At 39.3% G+C, this 16,486-nt stretch overlaps 1 protein-coding gene across 3 annotated transcripts in view; it reads left to right on the top strand.

Annotated features, from left to right (window-relative positions):
- EPS8 (EGFR pathway substrate 8, signaling adaptor) overlaps window positions 1-16,486 on the top strand; it is a 143,204-nt gene that overhangs the window by 80,246 nt on the left and 46,472 nt on the right. For all 3 annotated transcript variants that reach the window (XM_075505515.1, XM_075505507.1, XM_075505497.1), the window contains exons 3-4: window positions 5,730-5,820; window positions 6,890-6,963. In XM_075505515.1, coding sequence (XP_075361630.1) covers window positions 5,759-5,820; window positions 6,890-6,963 — 136 coding nt within the window. In that variant the 5' untranslated portion in view covers window positions 5,730-5,758. The remainder of the gene's footprint in view (window positions 1-5,729; window positions 5,821-6,889; window positions 6,964-16,486) is intronic.

The raw sequence follows: 16,486 nt of genomic DNA, 5'->3' as shown, positions 1-16,486 counted from the left end.
CTGTCGTGGTCATTAGTTTCTTGAAATGCTCCTACCCCTCTGCCCCCTTAGACGCAAAGGTAAATAATATTCTAGGTTTAAGTTCAGCTTTCTGTAAGGAGTGAAATTCAGGGGGGAGAGGAGGGCACATCCAGTCCTTTCCTCCTCAGCCCCAGGTTTCTTTAGCAAGAACGCCAGTTAGCTAATGTCGCATCCAGCAGAAGGGTTGTTTGGGGATGCACTAAAATCTAAGCACAGCATCCAACTCAGTGCAGATTTGTATGAACTAAGATGCAGTGTAATTAGCGCTAACGGCCATGCTGGACGGTTCCTTCCATTCTCTGAATCCAGAGAAGACCTGAAAGTAACAGCATTTTCAAAATGATTTTGTTGCAGCTATTGTAGTAACATGTTTGCTTGCAGTCCTGATGCTTGGACACAGGAGCGTACACTGGAGTACCTATTCCTTTCTCAGAAAGCATCAGCCCCCCCCAGCATTAATAAAAAGTGGCTCGAAAGAGGCAAAGGGAACAACAGTCAGAGCAGTGGGGAATGAAGTCCAAATGTTTTGTCTTGAAACTGCATCACTTGTAGGGTCTAGCTTTCAATTTTCTGTGTGATTTTTGCTGTTATCTTTTTGACCAGCCTCTGGATGCTCCAATCCCCTTAATAGAAAATGGAAAACATTACGGTACAAAGCTACTGCCAGCCGAACCGGTAGCGGTTTGTCTCAGAGAAATTCTGATATCAATGTACCGAGGATGGAAAATCCCTAGTGATCACTTCCGAAGTAATACTTACTTATGCATGCGTGTGCATCTTGGTGTTTATCTCCAGGCAAGATGTTGAACAGCCAGCAGAACTTGTGTTTGCTCTTGGTTGTTGTCTGAAGCAAGTCCTGAAGCAGAGGGCAGCAGCAACATTTCATGTGATGCTGTGGGACCTATTTCTATCAGGAGTTTCCCATTTGTAAAATCTGCGGCTAGAGTGAAGATACAAATAGGAGAGCGTTGGGTCAGAACAACAAGGTAGACACGAGAGGAGAAGACACCAAAATACAAGAACATAAAGCAGAACGGAAGAAATTACCTCAGCGTGGAGAAACAAGTGGGTTAAAAGCAATAACTATTCAAGAAATTTAGCATGAGGAAGGAAAGTGTGTGGGGGTGAACAGGGTGAGGTTCGAGAAGAAACAAATGAAAAATAGTAAGTCGTACAGCAAGTTAAATAGTTGTTCTAGTTTCTGTAGAACAGCCGTACTGAATGCTGTGGAATAGCAATGAGGCATTTTTATTGACTGCATAGTGAGTTGCAGTGTAGCATGGATACATCTGATTTTTTTTGTTGTTTTTGTTGTTCCGTAGTATTTTAAAAAGGGAAAGGGTGGTGAAAGCGGGTCCTTTTCTGACATTGCTATGCTGTCAGATCCACTGCAGATCCAGTGTTACCTTGTAATAGTCCACTTGTTTTTGTTTAGGCTGGAGTTAACAACCTGTGCCTGTTATCTAGCTGGGGAAGAATTCTTGGGGTTTTCAGAGGCATGTGATAACAATGACTTGTTACTAATAATATTTTCTTAATCGGTAGATAATTATTGTTCCAGCCATTCTTGGCTTTCCTTTTCCTTCCCCTACATCCTCCTCTCCTTAACCCTTCCCCCTCCCTGCCCCCAGCATAATTTCTAAAATACCCATGGCATTAAGCTGTTCTTTTTTCCATCTGATATTGTGATCTGTCGCTGGGTGGGACTGATTGATTCCGGATGAGTGGAAAAGAGCATCGGTCTCTGGAATATCTCATTTTTTAATGAGATAGCTATGCCCTTCTAGAAGAGGGATTTTTTTTTAAATAAATTGAAGGATTTTGTTACCTTCAAACTCCTACTAGGAAATTAAATGGCAGGGCATGTGAGTTGTCAGTGTGTCAGCTTGTTGTTACACACAGATTGTATTGCTTTCATTAGGCTGCTGTGCTACAAGGCGCGGAAGGCGAAGAGTATTTTAGCATTTGGGCCTTTTTTAAAATGAATATTTATAACCGATGTAATCATGTTGTATACCAGTATAATACTCTCCATGTTTGGGATTAGACCACCTGTAACTGTTGACTACTAAAGAACCAAAGTATATCTGTCTCAGAAATGGTTTGTCTGTTAGAAAGGCTGGACCCTTGTCACTTATGTTGCTGCTTACTATCAATATGCTGGAGTCCCTTCAAAAATAAAGCTGAGGCAGCAGTGAAGTCCTAGGTGGATTTCTTTTTGTTCAGTCTCTGATACTGTGAGAAGAAAATTTAGTATTTATTTGTTTTTAGGAATTTCCTGTTTATAACTATTTTCTTACTGGTTTTAATAATACATTATTTTAATATATTTAAAGATAAATATCTTAATATTTATCTTATTATTTCTTATTATTTTAGCTATTTTCTTATTATTCTTTTCTTCTTAAATGCTGATTTCGCTTTCCTGTTTTTGCATATTTCTTGTTCAGAGTAGGCATGATGTCTTTTCAAGATCCTGAGAAAGACGTGACCGTTCTTGGGCATATTCACAAGTAAACTGTTGATACTTCAGGACCTATTAAAGAGGAATCATACAGTTAATTTTGAAGGATGTTTATCTTAAAGTCTAGGACACCAGCATATGTTGCTGTGAACTGCTGGGCTGAGGTGAAAGGGAAGATTGAGGAGGAAGTGGCGTTTATTAATAGACTCCTGGATGACAATGGCTTCGCAGTGTGCGCGGGTTGACTTTTGCTACAGGACTGGTTGTAAGAGATGAAAGAGCATTTGAGATGAGAAATACAGCAGAGAAAGCTGTATAAGTGAATAATAAACGAAGCACTGCACATTCTGTTACCCTTTTATGTTTTATCCCTTCTCTCCATCATGCGCTTAATAAGAATTTTAAAGTGTTTCCCTAAAATGTTGGGGTTTTTGGGGAAAGATTTAGGTTGAAAGATATGAAATTGCCTGATAATTTGGGGGAATTGGGAGTAGCTTTTTGATGCTGGTATAAATATTTGGCCTAATTATAAATAATGACTGTAAAAGGTTTGTTTGTATTTGTATTCGGGAGCTTTCTTGAACCAAGGGATAGAAGCATTGCATAGCCTCTTGAAATTGTCATGTCAAAGTAGTTGTCTTGGCATTTCAAAAGCATTTGATTTTTTTTTTTTAACAGTGGAAAATTGCATAAGGAACAGGAAATATTGTTGGCTTTACTCAACTATCAAATAGCAAGTGGTGTTTTGTTTGCATATCAGCTAAAACTCACTAAAACTTTTGTGCTTACTTGGGAGAACAAGCTGGGTTGGTTTTTTTTCTTTTTGAAAAACAGACAAAATTTCCGACTTCCAATTTTGATTATCATTTGATTCAAAAATATAATTTTAAAGCTTTTTATGTTTACTCTAAATGGTGTTATGCCTTACAGTGGGCAAGTATTTAGTCATGAGACATGTTTTCTTCCCCTAATGTGAAAATCTGCTGTTCAGCTTCATTGCTGCTTTAAAGCTCAGTGTGTTATGCTAACTTCAGAGGCTGAAGCTTTAAGTTCTAATATATTACATTCCTTCTACTTAAAATATTTTTTTCACCACTTTCATAAAAGTGGAGTGCAAGTAACAAATCAAGTATTTGTCAGATTAAGATGTCAGAGGAGTGAAATAATTTTGTGGGAGTCTAAAACCAAGTTTTTTTCCAGATCTTACTTTAAAGCAGATAGTTGCAGAATTTGTTTTAAATAGGACTATGAAAAAATCGCAAATTATAAAAGGGTATGGCGAATAGAATTATTTAATAAGTGTTACCTTTATAAATGTGTATGGAAAGTAGAGGAAGTGGGGGGATACTGAAAAGCAATGGGCATAATTTGTGTGAGATTTTTGGATCTGATCACTCTTAGGAAGCTAATCACAGGGGAAACTGTTAAGTGGGGTAGCAAGATTGAGCGACAGTTGCAGATGATAAGAATTAATAGCTGATAGGAAGTGTTGAAGAGCTTAATGGCAGCAGGAGCTGTGCGCTCTGAGTAGCTCTGGTCCACGCAGTCGCTGAAACGGAACGAGGAGTGCACAGTGACCTGGCAAATTCTGCTGAGAAAACGAATATTTTTATTCTTTCAAGTCATGGGACAATTTCAGGATGCTTCCCAAGGGTTGTAATTGCTAATGAATTGAGCAGCACTCGGCACAGATAGTAATTTACTGGAGACAGCTGCTAAGTACTGCACTCTGTAAAAAATGGCTTAGAGCAGCCAAAAAGGCTACCAAGTTGGATATGTGATATATTCGTGGGGATGTGCAGGAGAAAAGGAAGTAAAACATGGATATGTCAATACAGATGTTTTGCAAGGAGCAATCAAAGATTTAAAAGAAAAATAATTAAAAAAAGAGGTTCTAAGCCAAATTACCAAGTATGTGCTCGCTGTAGGCAATACCACACTTCCACATGATTACATCTGGCACGTAATCAATGCAGCTTGGTTCTAGTTAGCTTTGCTAACTGCATCACAGGTGGGAGATGTCAGGTGTTCCTCAGAAAGGAATAAAAATGACTCTGCTCTCAGTACAGAAGACCAAAAGGAGCTTGCACATCTCTTGAAATGACAGAAGACTTGAGAGCTGAGAAGAGTTTGATTGTGATTGTATTTTTGCGTGAAAGAGGAAAGTAGCAGAACATATGGGGATACAAAATACAGTATGTGCTGGACTGTAGGTCAATCAGGTGCTGCTTTGTAAAACAGGAGGAGAACAGTTGAAGTGAGGCAGTAAGTTGACTTAGTGATTCAGAAGATAAGCTGGCTGTAAGGTGGCTCTAGTTCAACAAAGCAGGTTGTGTTTACTTTGGAACTGGAGCATTTGTTAGGTACAAATTTTATCTGATGTACTTTTGCCTATTTTGCAGCGTTAAAAGAAATCTTTTTTCTATTTAATGGCTGAGATGTAGAGAAATATTCAAATATATATTATTCATATATGTATGAATGAAAGAATATTTGCCTATGGTAAATTTGAATAGAGATTTAATTGTTTACAGGCTTATGAAAGTCACTTTCCAGAGTCAATTTTAACTTCAGTGGGCACGTTATTAAAGGGAGAAGGCATTCTTTTAACTGTTTCGTCATAGCTTTTTCAGTATTGCTGTTATATGAGAGAGGTTTCATTTGGCATGCCAAACTTTCAGGATGTTAAATGTTGCTTAAAAAAAAAAAGAGGCTTTTTGTAGTCCCAAAATAGTTAACCAAGTTTCCTTTTGTCCTAACAATTGTGTTTTGTTTTCATAATGCACCTTTCTAACAATTCAGCTGATAAGTTTCATAGAATATGTATCAAAAGGTCATTTTAAAAGTTTCATTTGAAAGAATGAATTGAGGGTTAAAACCAAGCATGCTTGACTCTTAAAGTTGCCATTTGGAACATCTTGTTCACTTCTGGAGTAGATGTTGTTCTTTGTTTAGTCAGCCTTTTATTTCTAAAGCTATTCCTAAAGTCCATTATATCAATAATAATGGCTTTATTCACTAAATTATAAATTATTTGAAGCAATAACTATCGAATTGCAATTGGGGGAAGTTCCATAACAGGTCTTTAAGGCACCACCGTGATGCAAATAATAACAGTTGAGCTTGTTGATGCAATTACTTTCCCATTTCAACCATAATTTTCTCATTAGGTTTGTATTACAACTGTATTAAACCTTCATCTTTTAAGAGACTTCAATTCATATGCTGTTGTTTCTTTTCCCAGATTGTTTCCCTCAGTAAGTGACAATAAGGATGAATGGACATATATCAAACACCCCTCCCGGTGGATATGGAAGTTATTTTCCTCAAATGAAGTAAGGTTATGCCGTTGATTTTCCTTTTTATGGAGAAAAAATAGTGTTGTATTTTCTTCTTTATGCTTTCATTTCTGATAGAGCTATAATTATTAGATCCCATAGGAATAATGCAAAGGCAGTTTCTGTAAAAGAATGTGCAGTTTCCAAACCATGTAACCAAACTGACAGATATCATCTGACTGATTTTGTATTAGTGTAAGGGTAAGGCTTTATTACTGAATGGAATCATCTGGAACAGAAAAATAAGTTGCTGTAGCCATAACATACTTACTACGTTACTCCAAGAGTTCTTCATGTACCTGAGATGTTTAAGGTTAGCTCTGAGTGAAAGCATTTTTATGCATAAAAGACGAGGCTGCCCTTTCAGTTTGTGAGAAAATATCGTCTCCCAGTAAACAGAGCTGAGCAACTGGTACCTGAAAGTGTTACCTTGTCTGAGATGAGAATGCTCCCTGTGTCAGAAACATGGCACTAGGCTCATTCGCAGCACTAATGAGAAGTGACCTAATCTGATGCCAAAGAACATGTATTCCTGTATGGAGCAGGGCATCTGTGCTGTCATCTGCTTCTCATATTGTTGTCCCTTTAAAGTGAATTTGTATATGACTCATTCTTGTTGTTACACTGGAAGGATGTTGGATTGATTCTTCATTTGTTGTAGGCAATAACAGTCCTTTTAAGTCTTTTATGAAAAGCAGTTAAAATTGTTAAAAACAACTAACACTTGTGTATGCAGGAAAAAAAAGCCTACCAAGTCTTTGGCTTATTATTATTATTATTTAGTGATATTGATTGCTTACATTATAGTAGTATCTATGTGTACACCACACCCCCATTGTGCATGATGTTGTATTAATGCAACAAAAAATAGCTCAGAAGGGCTTCCAGCCTAAGTGAAACACGCTACATCGTATTCATGGTGTGGAACAAATATCCAGTATCATTAGCTCCCTTAGTAACACCGTAGGTGTGTGCAGTCCTACATAAGGGGAGGGTTTTTTTCAGTGCCTGTTTCTGTGTGGCAAATACACCTATACAGAAGTTAACCAGAAATGTTTTCTTCCAGTGGCTATGGTTCACCAACATTTGCTCAGGCAGAGAGGGAGCAGAATTCAAGAACAAGTGCAAAAGCTCTTTATGGTAAGGTGGCATAAAGTCTCTAAACATTTATGTTAAAATTGTTGTTTAAGTATTGATTGTGATGTCATAGTGAAAATGTTTTATGCATATGAATCTGAAACTGTATGTACATACATATGTGTGTGTATAAACAAAATTAAAGAACAAGGTGATTTTATTCCTGCTAAAACGAACTAGGCTAGCTAGAAAATGCTTTTATGGTTTATTAAGCAGAGAACTCCCACCTGCTAATTTTTAAGGCGGCAATGTATAAAGCATTTATCAAAAACTAAGAGTGATTCTATAGCTAAGGTATGTACCAGGGAGAAGGCATTCAGGGATCTAGCTGTGCTATAGGTTTGATTCATGACCTGTGTCTCCCCCTGACTCCCCACCTTTATCCCCTGCTAGCAGAAAAGGAATTTACAATATTACTCTTGTTTGACACAAGGATTTCATGGAGGTTAGATTTGATGTAATGGATTAGGAGCCCTCTTTGGCCTGCTGTTTTTGACAGGGTTTATGACTGTCAAATGTGATGTTACTTATAAATGCCTAAACATTTTTGCACTTACCAACTACAGATGCTAGTATTTGTCTTGGCTGTATACGCTACTCTCTAGCCCATGGCCAAATCACTGTGGAGGCAGAATGTAGTCGTGTTCCTTGCCAGCCAAATTGCACCGTTTCCTGGTCGTCCACCTCCACTGTGAATACATCCTGCTGATAGCTGTGCTGGTAATGGAAATACAAGCAGCAATGAAGTTGAGAGATGTTCTGCTGTGTAAATCTGTGCCTGTTGTTAAATGCTCTTTTGAAAGTCAGCACAACTGATAAGAGCGGAAGAATGAGGTTTGCAGTGAGAACCCAGTCCTGTGCAGGACCCCTCGCACCTCAGCCTGCTCTCCCTTGTTGCACCTACCACCTCTTCTGCAGGTTAACAAACTGGGAAGCTCAAAGAGCAGTGGCTAGTAACCGCAACATCCTTAGTAGTAACTAATCTTTCCTCCCTCCTATTTTGGGTGGTGTGATGGCTGGGAGTGACCTTGGGGGTTAGGGGAGTGAGGGCAGGCTGCTTTGTGGCATTAGAACAGCGTTAACTTTGCCCTTGGAAGGGTAGCCTTCAGGCCTCGAGTTTGGTTATTCACTGGTGAGCACATGAGAAGAAGTTTGTTGTACTGGTTGCCTTGTTGGCTTTCGAACTTCTTTGAAATTCATGAGGCTAAAAGCCTAAGAAGGAGATGGGACGTCTCCTAGCTTTGTGTCCTCTGAAAAGAGGAATGGTGTCAAAAAGCTGACGTGGTTTGGTGGCTGAAGGCTGATAGAGTAGCCTGAAGGTCCACTTCTAGAAAAATCAGCTAAGACAGAAATAGAAAGCGTTTGAAACATTTGTCATTGAAAAATGATGTTGCGTGTGAATCATTCTAAGTTTAAATTTATCTTTTTTAGTGGTATGCTACAAAAGTCAGTCACTTGACATAGTATTAAAGGCAGGAACTGCAACTGAGGAAAATTCTGAAGTGATCATTTTAAACAATGATTTCTGCATCCTGTATGGGTTCACCCAACAAACTGATTGCACGTGTTGACAGAAATAGTAGGTGGTAACAGAAACCAGCAAGAGACATTGCGAAAAACTCTTAGCAGATTATTTCTTTGTGAGACGTTATGAGAGTGTTGCGCTTTTCTTTGTCATTTTATATCATCATCATAATTTTTCAAGAGTACGTGGTTCGAACAGTGTGGCAGTATCAGTAAGTGTCTTAACCATGTCCTTTAATCTTTGTGGGCTTTTAAAATAATATCTCTCTGAGCTTTTTCATATCAAACATGTCATGGGATAGTCACGTGTCAGTAGAAGATGGGGACATGTGAGAAAATTTGAGGTATATAATGGTAAACAGCCTTTTACTTCTAGAATACTTAATTGAATTCAGGTACTAATTAAAAATGCTTACCGTATAACTGCTGTGTGGTGGCTCCTGTAAAATGATCTTGGTTCACTTCCATTGCTGGTAGATACATCACAAAACTATAGTTGCAGTTGGCAGGAGCTGAATGAAGTGGAAGACTCAATTATCCTGGAGCTCCGAGTAAAGATACATTGGCACAGCTCTTACAGAGAAGTTTGCACATTTTACTGCTGCTTCTCTGTTTTGTATGCGTAAAGAACTAGGCTGTCAGTATCGCCAAATGCACAAACTGGAGAAAACAAGGAAAACACCTAAAACCTTTCTCAAATTCAGGGCAATTATATCTTTTTTTTTTTTAATTTTAGCAGTTCTGCTGCGTCCCAGTTGTGTCTTTTCTTCCTTTGTGATGTTAGGGATTTTTCTGCATGTTGTCCCAAGAGGGGTGGGAAGCAGTTGAGTGATATGGGAATTGTTAAAATGTGTTAAAAATGCTTATTATAAAATATCTTATTTGTAATGGATTTATAATTAATAGCTACCTTAAGTATTTTATTTGAGATCCATGAGACCGAAAGCCTGTAAGACAGACTTTTTTATATTTTATATTATGTAAGTGTATATGAACTGTACATATTTTATTTATGTAAATACATAAAGCTCATGTATTTAATAGATTCACTTATAATACATTGGGAAAAAATATCTAATTTTACTGTAAAAGTAAAATGGACCATGTTTTTTTGTTTTGATAAAATGTGACAATGTAATGTTAAGCAGCAAACTTTGTCCATGAGAAACTTCCTTTTCTTGAAAGACTTTCGAATGTCATTTGGACTAAAGCACCTATCCACAGGTATCAACAAGTGAAGATTTTGAATTCAACTTCTTCCAAGCACAGTAAAGACTAAAAAATTATTAATAATGTGTATGTATATGTATATATATGTGTGTGTATATATATACACACACACGTATATGTCATGGCATGAGGTTTTATCTCCTGAGTCCCAGTGCTGAGGTGGTTCATGATTGTTCAGTCCTTTGGTTATCAGGCAGAAGGTTAACCACAGTGCCAGTGGGAAAGGAGGCTGGAGTTTTATTGGTGTTAGACAGTTCAGTTAAAAACTAGACCGGAGCCATTGCTATCTCTGATGTGGTTATCTGATAGCAAAAACTTCCTTGCAACTGCTTTTTTTCCTGTGTCAAATAATCTCTTTGTTTTCACTCATTTCCTTCTTGAAATGAACTGTTTTCTGTTTGCATGATAAATCTCTCACTGAGCTGGGAGGGAAGATGTCCTCTACACATTCTTATGGGTTTTATTTCATTATTTCGTTTCTGGCCTTTCCATAGGAAATGGGTTTTGGCTCATACTGTCATCTGTTGTTCTAGCATTGGCTTCTCCATCTGTCTTCTGCAGCGTTGCTTGCGGGAGACGTGCAGCGTCATTCAGCACCAGTAGCCAGGGCTGTGCTGGGGGTTTGCCAGTGGGTGACACAGTGTGGAGCAGCCCCATTCCCCAGGAGTGGTGAGCTAGTGGTTTGCTCCAAATTGTTAGATTATTATACGGCACAGAATTGAAAGATGTTACTAAAAATGTCTTCACACTGCGTCAGAAAAGACTAGGTGTTTTATACATTGTGTTTATACTCTTATGGCTGTGATTAGGTGCTAGCAGTGAAATTGCATGTGTATTTTTGCATTGCTGAAATACCTCATTCAGAGCAAGAACTGTAGTGTAATAAATTCAAGGAAATCACAGGCAGATCATAGACTAGGTAATCGAGTCCATTAAAAGAAGCCATCCAGGTAACATGCATGTGTTATTTGATACGGAATGAATTAAACTGACAATTGACTTCTAAACAATACACTTTCTCTGATAGCTAGTTCCACATAGCCATCAGGGAGAGGCTTGTGCCCCAAGCTCTGAAAGAGAGAGTGTTTTCTCCTCACTTACTGAGGGGTTTTTTTGAACTCAAGTTTTGACCTTTCTCCCCGGATGTTTAGGTCATGTCCCCTGCACTTTGCTCTCAGTCTCAAGTTGAGTGTTTCCAGCTGCTGCAATACATTCTTAAAGGGGTGTCAGCAATCAGTCCAATGTAAGCTATAAATATACAGTAGTAAACTAAGTATTGGGCTTTTCTGCTGGATGACGTGTGCTAATAACTTATACTGTCACTCCAGGATTCTTAGGACAGCTTGTGAGGGAGACTCTTAATCCATCTCCATGTGGATTGCCATCAGATTTCAGAGCTTTGTCTCTTTGTGCGCTGTACAGACATTTTCCAGTTTGGCTATGGCAGGGGAGGGTGGGATCCACCATTATCCTTCTTTGCGCTACCATAACCATAGTGCTGATAACATTTATTACATCTGGCCTATGCAATTATTTGTAAGACATAAGTGGAAGTCTAGGCATCGGAATTCCTCAGTTCTGCTTTAGGCTTTTAGGAACTGAAAATTTGTTGTGCTAAAGGTATCGTAGCCCTAACCAGCACCACCTGTGCTTCAAGTCATCTGGTAAGACCCAGACTGAGATGTTTTGCTTTTGTTAAGAACTTTTCGCTACCTAGATAAAGAATTAGATTTCTCTTGCTGTGATAGCGTTGTGGTTTAACCGCAGCTGGCAACTAAGCCCCACACAGCTGCTCGCTCACTCCCCCCCAGTGGGATGGGGAGAGAATGGGAAGGGTAAAAGTGAGAAAACTCATGGGTTGAGATAAAGACAGTTTAATAGGTAAAGCAAAAGCCACAGAGGCAAGCAAAGCAAAACAAGGAATTCATTCACTGCTTCCCATGGGCAGGCAGGTGTTCAGCCATCTCCAGGAAAGCAGGGCTCCATCACATGGAATGGCTACTCGTGAAGACAAAACACCATAACTCTGAACATCCCCCCCTTCCTTCTTCTTCCCCCAGCTTTATATGCTGAGCATGATGCCATATGGTATGGGATATCCCTTTGGTCAGTTGGGGTCAGCTGTCCCAGCCGTGTCCCCTCCCAGCTTCTTGTGCACCCCCAGCCTACTCGCTGGTGGGGTGGGGTGAGAAGCAGAAAAGGCCTTGACTCAGTGTAAGCACTGCTCAGCAATAGCTAAAACATCTCTGTATTATCAACGCTGTTTCCAGCACAAATCCATACTAGCTACTATAAAGAAAATTAACTCTATCCTAGCCAAAACCAGCACAGGTAGATTTCTCTGTGTGGTCTTCTGGACAGTGGCACAGAGCCAGGCTACGGTAGAGTTTATTAAGCAGCTTTCTAATTTGCCATATTGCTGTACCCTCTTCCAGTTAGAAAATGGGGGAGACAGGACTCTAACTTCAGCTCTGTCAGGTTCTGTTCATAGCTCCGCCTCAAGGGACCTTGGGCCACACTGGCGATTCTGTCTGAAACTGTGGAATAGTTACCTTTCCAAAGTATGAAATGGTCCCTCACAGAAATAACTGGGGAGAGTGCAGAGTTCTTAGCGTAGGGAGGGCAAGGAAGAGAATGAGCGATGGCAATCTCAGGTCTTGTTTGGCTGTGTCATGTACTGTCTAGTGTATTCTTGGCTTGGCTAAAGTCTTTGGTCAAGAGGTCATTTTTTGTTTTCTGGTGTTTTGGCTGCTTCCAAAATTGGTATGAAATCAGTACCTTTTCACATCATTTTGAAGCCAGAAACACGGTCCATTCCTGATGACTGGCAAATTCAGTAAGTTCACAAAGACGTGAATAGCAGTAGCGTCTCTCCACGTGAGACAGGGAAGAGTATTAGTTTCTGTGGGTCAGTGTTTGTGTTCCTTTGAAAGGTTTAGTAGCTGGTAGATCTCACAGTCAGGACCTATGAGTGAAACACTGTGCTTCTGTTAAGTTTATTGCCCTTGCTTTGTGAAAGATTTTATTTTGCTCAAATTCCTCTGGGTTGCATTTGCTATAGATTGTGATTAAGAATTTAACTTAAGTGTTTTCTGCCATGATCCTTTTTTATTTTTATTTTTTTCCTTTATCAGAGGGAAAATACTTTAGGTAAATTGTGTGCGGCATGTCAGCAGGGTTTGAGCTAACTGCGGTGTTAAGGCTGCACTGTATTTTACATGTTGGATGTAAGACCTGCAGTAAGTAGAGTAAATACAAAAAAACTCAATAGTTTTGATAGTTTTATTCGTTCTTTGATAGTTTTATACATCCTGTCTGGAAGTCTCCGTTGCAGAATTTTGCTTTAGCTTCAATAACTCTCTTCGTGCATGAAGGCTGAGACTGATCGGGAGGATTAAGAGAGTGAAATGGAGCATACAAAACATTATTTTTTTTTCAGTGTCGGGGGCTGGCCCCAGCCAGCAACTAAGGACCTATCTGGTTGCTTGCTCATTCCCCCTTTCTCCTTCCTGCAGCAGGATAGGGGAGAGAATTGGATCAAGATAAAGACAGCTCAATAAGTGAAGGAAAGAGGAGGGGAGGGAAAAAACCTGAAAAAAACCCCTGAGTAACGCAAAGGCAATCACTCACCACCTCCCACAAGCAGACCAATGCCCAGACAGTCTCTGAGCAAGGGCTACTTTGGAAAGACTACCCACTGGTTTTATTGCCGAGCATGACATTATACAGTATGGGATATCCCTTTGGTCAGCTGTCCCAGCTGTGTCCCCTCCCAACCTCTTGTGCACCCCCAGCCTGGGGCAGCAGAGTGAGAAATAGAGAAAGCCTTGACACTGTTCAGCAATAGCTAAAACGTCCCTATGTTATCAACACTGTTTTGGTCACAAATCCAAAACACAGCACCATACAGGCTGCTGTGAAGAAGCCGTCCCAGCCAGACCCAGTACGTTCAGTAAGCCAGCAAATTCTGTTGCTCGTTTTCAATAGTAGGGTGTGAGTTACTTGCATTTGAAGATCATGTAATAAGTCAAGAGGCGTTTTCAGGGTTTCTGTAAAAGCAGTCAGATTAATATTGATTAATAATAATCAGCCACTTTGATAAGTGAAAGAGTTGAGGAGATGGAAGCTACATTTCCAGAAGAATGGCAATGGGCAACTCTGTAGGAAAAGAAGAAAAATAAGGAGCTGTATATGGATGACAAAGACTGAGAGAGTAATATGCTCAGATATATCTGACTTGGAAGTGGAAATGTAGAAATGTTGTAGGGAGAAGCAGCAGACTCTTGCATCATCTGGGTGGAGAAGGATGCAGAACAGGTTTGCAGGCTTATATAAATTTTGCTAGAAGTTCAAGGCAGTGGAGCACATCAGCACAAGAGGGTGCAAAAGTGTTTGTGTCCTCCTTTCTTGAGGGCAAGGTGAGACCTTGCGGAGGTTTGTAGGTAGAATCTGGGACAAGAGCCAGGCACTAGGAGAAAGCAGAGGCTGAGATTTAATTTTGAGCTACTGGCAAAAACCATGGGAAAGGGGATGCATTCTAGATGCCAGTCTTTTTTTTTTTTTTTTTTTTTTTTTTTTCCCCTTCTTTGTGTTATGTTCATATCATCATGGGGGGACTTTATTCGTTCTTCCTTCAGTGCAATTTATGCCAGGCAGCCAAGAAAACTATCTCTCAGGGAGCCTGGGTTATTAGCAGCTCGGTTGACTCTGTATGGGAAAGGAGACCTGCTTTCTAACTATTGAAATGTAAAAGGGTTGAAAAACAAAGGTTGAGGGAAAACCCTTCCAGAAGCAATGGAAGAATTTTGCTGATGCTAGGGTACTTAGTAGAAGATGTATTTTGAAGGGTGAATAATTTCAGGATGGAGCAGTTATCCATAGTATCTACCTCCAGCTCCTCTATAGCAGCATTGACAACATTCACAGCTGCTATAGCTCATAGCTCTATCATAGTTTGGGTTAATTAATCCAAAACCACATAAAAGTTGCAGCACTGAGCAGTAATTAAAAGCCTGTGAGGTACCCTCTCTTTCTCTTTTGTTTTGGTTTGGTCTGTAACTGCAACAAGACTTGGAAGTCTCCCCAGTTTAGTTTGCGTGCTTCACTGCAGAGTTTAGACTGCATCACTTTCTTGGACTCCCAGAAAAGGGAATCTCCAACTTTGCATAAGTGACATACGTTACATGGTGAATTTGGTAGAAGGGCCTATAGGATAACAAAAAACGGTGGTTGATGCACCAAGCCTGTCAGTCCTTAAGAGGCATTTGGACAATGCCCTTAATAACATGCTTTAACTTTTGGTCAGCGCTGAAGTGGTCAGGCAGTTCGACTAGATGATCGTTGTAAGTCCCATCCAGCTGAAATACTCTGTTCTATGCTATTCTAAATGATAACTTGGATCTCTAGCAGGTTCTAATAATCATTCTACCTGCATTAAAGAAATAAATAGGTAAATAGGAATTGTTGCTGAACTCAGTATGGACCGTCAGTTGTTGTGGTGACCATACTTTTTGTTTATTAACACAAACACAGATTGACTTTTTCTAATTGGAAATTTTATTGAAGTTCTTGTTACTATTCTGCTGTAATTAAGAATGCAGAACTTGAGGGGCTCTCCTTGGGTCTCAAGTGTAGGCAACCACAGATCTTATTAGCATTCAGAAAGCTCTATTTCTTATGTAAACACTATTGTTCTTACCATGACAGAGCGTGTTGAAAACCTTGCTATCATGTCTATTGTGAGTGTTAGGGCTGCTCTGTGGAAGAGGATGTGTTAATCAGTGCTACAAATGGTTTTGGATATCCTGTCTTAACACAGGACAAAACTTCTGTGAAGCAGAGCAAGGAATCTCTTGCAAAAGTTACTCTCTTCTTCTTAATTCCTTTGGATCCTCTACATATTCTTTATTTATTTAAAGCAACTAACTGATATTGTTTGCAGGATTTATAAACCTTAAGTGGATGTAAAATTTCTTATCCTGGTTTAATTTGATGTCAATTAACAAGTAATACTTTTGTTCACCTAAAAAAAGATAATGATAGTCAAAGCTGAATATTTGATGCATTGTTAATTGAAACAAGTGACTATTTTTTTTAAGCATTTATTCTTTCTTACTGGACAGCATTTAACTATCATTTACAGCCCATAACAGAAGACTGTTAACTGATCCCCTTGGAGGTGCAGATAATTCTATAGGGTTAAACTAGATACTATTTTTTAATTCCCTTATTTTGTTAGGAACAGATGGACTTTACTTCTTCAGATCATCATCCAAACAAAAAAAGAAAGGTAGCAAATCAGGCAGTACTGCTTTGCTGACTGTTTTGTTGGGGTGTGCATGTGTGTGTGTGTGTCTATGGTGGTTTAAAAGAAAATCAACAAAAAATACTTTAAGTAACATGCTGCAAAAGCAGAAATAGTAGTTACAGTGGGAATCAATGCAGATCCTCTGCTCTGGCATTTCAGAATAATGGATAATTAAATTAAGACATCTATTCTAAAATATTCACACACCTAGTTAAAAATTCTGATAGTCCATGGGGTTCTTGAATTTGGCTGATTGCACCACACACTTCTGTTGGTAAAGCAAACTGAGCAGCTGCTGTACAGTAGCAGGATGGCTCTGTCGCGTGAGCAGTGTTTGTCATCATGGGAGGGGGGCTTCAAGCCAGCGAGGCATTTCAGAAACTGTATTGTCTTTCATGAAAGTCACTGAGAACTGCAGAGATAAATGGGCATGGTCATAAAAGGTGACAAACACTTCTACAGGTG

Source organism: Mycteria americana, chromosome 1 (assembly GCF_035582795.1).
Source record: "Mycteria americana isolate JAX WOST 10 ecotype Jacksonville Zoo and Gardens chromosome 1, USCA_MyAme_1.0, whole genome shotgun sequence".
NCBI classification, from domain to species: domain Eukaryota; kingdom Metazoa; phylum Chordata; class Aves; order Ciconiiformes; family Ciconiidae; genus Mycteria; species Mycteria americana.
The sequence above is the reverse complement of the archived record's forward strand: the minus strand, read 5'-3'. Positions and strand labels throughout refer to the sequence as shown.